General features: G+C 41.2%; 1 protein-coding gene across 1 annotated transcript in view; it reads right to left on the bottom strand.

Annotated features, from left to right (window-relative positions):
• Positions 1–553: 553 nt before the first annotated feature.
• AGPS (alkylglycerone phosphate synthase) overlaps positions 554–8,077 on the bottom strand; it is a 196,532-nt gene continuing 189,008 nt past the window's right edge. Inside the window, exon 20 of the mRNA XM_069733205.1 lies at positions 554–2,122. Coding sequence (XP_069589306.1) covers positions 2,001–2,122 — 122 coding nt within the window. The 3' untranslated portion in view covers positions 554–2,000. The remainder of the gene's footprint in view (positions 2,123–8,077) is intronic.

The raw sequence follows: 8,077 nt of genomic DNA, 5'->3' as shown, positions 1-8,077 counted from the left end.
AACTATATATCAATCTGCTCAGCTCCTCCTGCTCTACAACAGGATGACGGAAGATTATACTTCATTTTCAGAGCGAAAGGTTCTCTTTAAGAACACACAAAACCCCTTTATCACTTGATGTTTTTTTCCACCCCCTTGTTAATTTTCTATGAGAACCCATCAAGCTTGATTTAAGGAATTTTACTATATAAGTATATCATTTATCAGTTCGCTCAGTTTAGACTGTGGAAGGGTATCTACTATTTTAAAAAAAAATGTAAAAAAACATTTCTAGCAAACTATTATATTTAAGCTGACTTTTTCCATCTCAAGAAAAAAGGTATTAGATATGGACTGTAAAAATCCTGACTTGTTGATGCTCGGTGACATCACTGATCTCCATATCCTAATTAATAGAATAGTAATAAATTGCCAACGCTAACTTTGACTCCTAAACCATTTATATAAAAGAAGAACAATACAAGCAAAAAGATAAATAAATGCAAGCTGTAAAACTTTTACCCTCTCTTCCACCTCTCCGATAAAACTAATAAAAATAAAGACAACGAGGCCGTTTTGGGTGAAAGCGTTAATTTTATGTGAAATTCTGTGGTGAACATACAATATGAAGATGTTAGCATTTCTGTACAAAAAAAAGTATTATGGCTAATTCAGAATTGTAGACCAGCTGACGGCAGTAGTGAAGGAGTTAAAAAGAGTAGAATCCCATCATTTCGGAAAAGAACTCCAACGAGCCCCATAGAAGAAATAATGGAGCAGGGATGATCATGTCTTGAGATGGCGCTTTGTATAGCCGGATATGAGTGAGGAGGCATATATTCCAGTTTTATTTGCCATCCGAAAAAAAAACAAAATAAAAAATCAAGTGTATTAAATATTTATTGTAACAAAAATGCAATCTCGGAAGAAAAAAAAAATAAAAAATCCTTCCATGACACAAGAAGAGATTTCTTAAAGCTTGATGGTGCTAATGCAGTTTTCTTCCCAAGAGACGGGCTGGTAGGAGGCAGGGAGAACAGCTGTTTCTGCACACACTTCCAAGCATCAGACCTCGTCTCTGGATGGGGATGCTTTCTGCACAGAGCAGCTGCCACCCTCCGACAAGGAAACGAGGAGCAGCCGCTTTGTGCATCCGATCTGCAGATTGTTACGAGAGCCTGGCTCACTAAGTAGGTAGTACAGAAGGCGGCCTATCTGCCGGCAAGGGTATTGTACAGGGAGGGGATGCGCGCTCACTTTCTTCTCAACCTATTTACTTCCACCTGTCTATCAATTTGTTTTTATTCACGGAATTTCTCCTTTAGTTTGGAAAAATAGAAGTAGAATAAAAGAGAGAGTGTTAGGGTCGTTGACTCTGCAGCCATAAAAAACAGCGCCACCATAAGAGATATCTGGAATGACGCATGTGTAAAACAGCAGTCTCGGGTGATTAATATACCTACGTCGATTATTTAGTGGCTGTTAGTCTTATTAAGGAAGCACGGGTGTTTTTAGAATGACTGCAGCTGATGCAGAACCTCTTATTCGCTGAATATGTCAACTCTTTACTCTCGGAAGACAAAAAACAAAATTGGCCTAGTGCAGCAAAACATATTCAGATAAATCAATGTCTTGCTTGACTAGCTTAAGAAATTGCCATTTGCTCTAAACGGCGGCATGCTATGCATTTCTGGCTGGCTGAGACAAAGTGAATTTTCTAGCCCTGACAACCGAGGGCACGTTAATGTAACATATGTCTGGAGGGTCAAGAGCAGTCGGGGAAAAGTGAAGCTGTCTCCCCCTCCTATCCCCTCCCTTAGTACAGATTGCCAAGTCCAATTCTTAGCGAGAGTCTTCCGATAAAAGGACATTTGATCAACACGCGGAATGTGTAATTCTCGCTCTCGGTGGCATTCTTAGTTCGGGCTTCCGCCTCCTTAGACCGCTCTCGTTCACCGGGGGATCTCTGTACAGTATTAAAACATTGGACACAAAAGACAGAATTACAGATCGAGCTTTCTTTATAAAAGGTTTCGGTTTCCAAAGATATTGTTGGGGTCGACGAAATTCTTCACGGATTGGAGCATTCCTAGTCCGACGTGTGAAATGCTCTCCTTCAGCCACTGCTTTCGTAACTTGCCGACTAGAAGACAGGAATGGGAAAAGGGGGGAGAAGAGAGAAGAAAAAAAAAAAAAAAGGGGAAAAAATTAAATAAATAAAAATGCTTTGGTATACATTCATGATACAAGAAGCCGATCAATCTTATGACCATGAATGAATAAACACAGGGTGATAAATGCTTTTATTCAGAAATGAGAAATGTTTTCCTTTATTTGATTTATTGAGCCCACCAGACTATCAAGCTCATTAAGTTCGGTGTATTCCCGAAGGACGGCTGCATTCAGCATCGCCTGCTCTCTCTGCAAACTGCAAAATGTAGATGAGGCTTAGGCGGGGATTACGGGCTTGCTTAGCAAATAATGAAATGGTAACCACATTTATTTCCAAAGAGCTAAAATCTTAATCTAATGATCTGTTTAAAAAAAAAAAGCAAAAAAAACCAAAACAAAAACAAAACGTTGAAGTCAAATCGCCGTCAAACTCTCCAGGGTATTGATGAGAATTTAGAAGGGCAAACAGCACTTAACACGATGCAAAGGTGCAAATTACGTTTGAGGCTCTAAATGGCGGAGGCCATTGAAACCTTCGTGGACAAAAAAAAAACAAGCACAATCTATAAAAACTAAAATTCAGACAGATTAAATTGTAAATTATTAATCTGCAAATCTAAAAATCACATTTCTGTTAATTATTTTTCTATTTCCTTCCTTTTAAATTTTGATATATGCCAAGTGTTAAATACTTTAATTGGCCTTGTTCACACTAGTTTTTCCAGGCAAAATTCCACACACTTATAATGAGTATTTTTTTTTTTTACTGCAAAAAGTGATGACAGAAATAATAAAAAAGTGAAAAAAGCATAAAAATGGCATTTCATTAGTTAAAAAAGAATATTACCTGCATTTTGCCTCCTAATCAGAAAGCAACATGATATAGGGGAAGAAACCCCAATTCCAGGGATGTATCACTTACCAGACTGTTTGCTGTAATTTTTATAAATCACTTATCTGTGAGAGAATATCACTATCCTCCATCGTCATGAGCTTGCTATAAGTCTGCCCCATCACTGATTGGCAGCTTTCTGCCTATGCACATGGAAGAGCTGCCAATCAGTGGTATGGGCGTGCTTATACAGAGCTCAGCATTTAGAGAACTGCTAGATCTACAGCAAAGAAAATAGTTTTAATCAGAAACCCAGTATAGTAATTGATACATCGCTGGGTTCAGGGTCTCTGCTCCTACATCTTGCTGCTCTCAGATGTGTACTAGTTTCCAACAGACATTTCATGGAATACTTTTTCAAATTGCTTTGAAAAAAAAAATGTAAATAGTCTTAAAGCATCCAAAAAAAGTCTAATCAAAATATAAAGGTAATTCGTACGAGAAACATAAAAAAAAAGGCAAAAAAAAAAAAGACCTTGAAAAAACAAAAAACAAAACAAGGTAACAAAAAGCAAATCAAGATCAAATCAGTTCAGAGCCAAAATCTCGATCTGCGCATACACCACCACCATTTTATTGCACTCTTGCACACAGGACGCCGGCTCACACTGTGCACACAATAATGGCGGTGAGGAATATTAAAAAAAGAGGCAGGTCACTGAATAATTAAGAACCTGCACAAGAAGTAGAGGAGGCTGGTGTGGGGCAGAGAACGAGAAGATGACACTGCCCCACGTCCCGCACAGAAGACGTCATTTTATGAAAACTTAAGCAACCACTGAGCGCATCCCTTTACATCAGGTATCAAATTAATCAGCATCACGGCACCATTATGGCCATGCCTTTAGTTTATAGAACTCAATCCTGCTGACAGCTTCTCTTTAAATAATAATAAAAAAAAAAAAAAAACGGACAATGAAAGTTTAGTATTGCCACAACTGCACTGAACTGGACAATCATTTTTCCAGGTCACTTGCACCACATAATGAACACTGTGAAACCAAAAACAACAATGGCAGAATTCCATTTATTTACTTTCACTATTTAATCCCTCTGCAAAAAACAAGTCCACATAGACCGTGTCAACAGAAAAATATAAAAGTCATGGTTCTTGGAAAAAAGTGAGGAAAAATTGAAAGCGTGAAAAATTCCATGGTCATCAATTAGGTAATATCTGGTCAAAGGGCTGCAACCTCAGAAGGGGCATAAAAGGACATTTTAACGCAGGCCCTAGTGCGTGAAAATCCAAAAGGTCACTGTGCCACACACGACTCCACTATTATAAAACACATAATAGGTTGGTGGCATGTTACCGATTTTGCATTTTATGCACTTGTCAAAACAAATTGGATCTGTGACATCAAAGTTATACACACAAAGAACAATGCAGAACATGCTAGCTAGTCAATGTTATTTAAAAAACTAATTGTCAATTCAGCTCTCCACTTAAGGCACCGTCACACATAACAATATCGTTAATGATATCGTTGCAACGTCACGCTTTTGGTGACGTAGCAACGATCCCGCTAACGATCTCGTTATGTGTGACAGCGACCAACGATCAGGCCCCTGCTGGGAGATCGTTGGTCGCTGGGAATGATCAGGACCATTTTTTGGTCGCTGATCACCTGCTTTCATCGCTGAATCGGCGTGTGTGACGCAGATCCAGCGATGTGTTCACTGGTAACCAGGGTAAATATCGGGTTACTAAGCGCAGGGCCATGCTTAGTAACCCGATATTTACCCTGGTTACCATTGTAAAAGTAAAAAACAAAAAACACTACATACTCACATTCTGATGTCTGTCACGCCCCCCGGCGTCCACTGTGTCAGCGCCGGCCGTAAAGCAGAGCACAGCGGTGACGTCACCGCTGTTACTGCCGGCGCTGACACAGTCAGTGCAGAGAAACTCTCGACAGCAGCGCGTGCATTAGCAGCACTCCTGCCGAAAGCAGTTTTAACCCTGTGGACGCCGGGGGACGTGACAGACATCAGAATGTGAGTATGTAGTGTTTTTTTTTTTTTTACTTTTACAATGGTAACCAGGGTAAATATCGGGTTACTAAGCATGGCCCCGCACTTAGTAACCCGATGTTTACTCTGGTTACCCGGGTGCTGCAGGGGAACTTCAGCATCGTTGAAGACAGTTTCAACGATGCCGAAGTCTTTCCCCTGATCGTTGGTCGCTAGAGAGAGCTGTCTGTGTGACAGCTCCCCAGCGACCACACAACGACTTACCAACGATCACGGCCAGGTCGTATCGCTGGTTGTGATCGTTGGTAAATCGTTTAGTGTAAAGGTACCTTTATGTGTTAGAGATAAGTATCTCAGGAGACTTCCAGGGTAGACCATCTGTGGTCTAGGTGTCTACTGGCCTGGCTTCTAGGTCAAATAGCTCTGAATGATGCAAAAGGGCATGTTCTCTAGCACCAAAGAAAAGTACAGGTCCTTCTCAAAAAATTAGCATATAGTGTTAAATTTCATTATTTACAATAATGTAATGATTACAATTAAACTTTCATATATTATAGATTCATTATCCACCAACTGAAATTTGTCAGGTCTTTTATTGTTTTAATACTGATGATTTTGGCATACAACTCCTGATAACCCAAAAAACCTGTCTCAATAAATTAGCATATTTCACCCATCCAATCAAATAAAAGTGTTTTTTAATAAACAAAAAAACCATCAAATAATAATGTTCAGTTATGCACTCAATACTTGGTCGGGAATCCTTTGGCAGAAATGACTGCTTCAATGCGGCGTGGCATGGAGGCAATCAGCCTGTGACACTGCTGAGATGTTATGGAGGCCCAGGATGCTTCAATAGCGGCCTTAAGCTCATCCAGAGTGTTGGGTCTTGCGTCTCTCAACTTTCTCTTCACAATATCCCACAGATTCTCTATGGGGTTCAGGTCAGGAGAGTTGGCAGGCCAATTGAGCACAGTAATACCATGGTCAGTAAACCATTTACCAGTGGTTTTGGCACTGTGAGCAGGTGCCAGGTCGTGCTGAAAAATGAAATCTTCATCTCCATAAAGCATTTCAGCCGATGGAAGCATGAAGTGCTCCAAAATCTCCTGATAGCTAGCTGCATTGACCCTGCCCTTGATGAAACACAGTGGACCAACACCAGCAGCTGACATGGCACCCCACACCATCACTGACTGTAGGTACTTGACACTGGACTTCAGGCATTTTGGCATTTCCTTCTCCCCAGTCTTCCTCCAGACTCTGGCACCTTGATTTTCGAATAACATGCAAAATTTGCTTTCATCAGAAAAAAGTACTTGGGACCACTTAGCAACAGTCCAGTGCTGCTTCTTTGTAGCCCAGGTCAGGCGCCTCTGCCGCTGTTTATTGTTCAAAAGTGGCTTTACCTGGGGAATGCGGCACCTGTAGCCCATTTCCTGCACACGCCTGTGCACGGTGGCTCTGGATGTTTCCACACCAGACTCAGTCCACTGCTTCCTCAGGTTCCCCAAGGTCTGGAATCGGTCCTTCTCCACAATCTTCCTCAGGGTCCGGTCTCCTCTTCTCGTTGTACAGCGTTTTCTGCCACATTGTTTCCTTCCAACAGACTTACCATTGAGGTGCCTTGATACAGCACTCTGGGAACAGCCTATTTGTTGAGAAATTTCTTTCTGGGTCTTAAGGCCCCTTCACATTTAGCGACGCTGCAGCGATACCGACAACGATCCGAATCGCTGCAGCGTCGCTGTTTGGTCGCTGGAGAGCTGTCACACAGACCGCTCTCCAGCGACCAACGATGCCGGTAACCAGGGTAAACATCGGGTAACTAAGTGCAGGGCTGCGCTTAGTAACCCGATGTTTACCCTGGTTACCATGCTAAAAGTAAAAAAAACAAACACTACATACTTACCTACAGCCGTCCGTCCTCCAGCGCTGTGCTCTGCTTCTCTGCTCTCCTCCTGTACTGTCTGGGAGCCGGAAAGCAGAGCGGTGACGTCACCGCTCTGCTTTCCGGCTCACAGACAGTACAGGAGGAGTGCAGAGCACAGCGCTAGAAGACAGACAGCGGTAGGTAAGTATGTAGTGTTTGTTTTTTTTTACTTTTAGCATGGTAACCAGGGTAAACATCGGGTTACTAAGCGCGGCCCTGCGCTTAGTTACCCGATGTTTACCCTGGTTACCAGTGAAGACATCGCTGGATCGGTGTCACACACGCCGATCCAGCGATGTCAGCAGGAGTCCAGCGACGAAATAAAGTTCTGGACTTTATTCAGCGACCAACGATCTTCCAGCAGGGACCTGATCGTTGGTCGCTGTCACACATATCGATTTCATTAACGATATCGTTGCTACGTCACAAAAAGCAACGATATCGTTAACGATATCGTTATGTGTGAAGGTACCTTTACCCTCTTGCTTGAGGGTGTCAATGATGGCCTTCTTGACATCTGTCAGGTCGCTAGTCTTACCCATGATGGGGGTTTTGAGTAATGAACCAGGCAGGGAGTTTATAAAAGCCTCAGGTATCTTTTGCATGTGTTTAGAGTTAATTAGTTGATTCAGAAGATTAGGGTAATAGGTCGTTTAGAGAACCTTTTCTTGATATGCTAATTTATTGAGACAGGTTTTTTGGGTTATCAGGAGTTGTATGCCAAAATCATCAGTATTAAAACAATAAAAGACCTGACAAATTTCAGTTGGTGGATAATGAATCTATAATATATGAAAGTTTAATTGTAATCATTACATTATGGTAAATAATGAAATTTAACACTATATGCTAATTTTTTGAGAAGGACCTGTAGTTAAAACTTAGCCTTTAATCATATCGGATAAAAAAAAAAACTGGGAGAATGCTTTGTAATATGTGAAATATTTAGAATTGAGAGCCCTCAGTGGTTGATACCTTTTAATGGCTAACTGTTTAGAATTGAGAGTCCTCAGTGGTCCCACTGAGGACTCTCAATTCTAAATATTTTTCTATCTACTGGCTAACACGGTACCAAGATATATTTCTTTCCTGCATTGTAATATGTGCGCATTCTCCCAGTTTTTTTT

Source organism: Ranitomeya imitator, chromosome 7 (assembly GCF_032444005.1).
Source record: "Ranitomeya imitator isolate aRanImi1 chromosome 7, aRanImi1.pri, whole genome shotgun sequence".
Taxonomy (NCBI): domain Eukaryota; kingdom Metazoa; phylum Chordata; class Amphibia; order Anura; family Dendrobatidae; genus Ranitomeya; species Ranitomeya imitator.
This window is presented reverse-complemented; position numbering and strand designations above follow the sequence as displayed.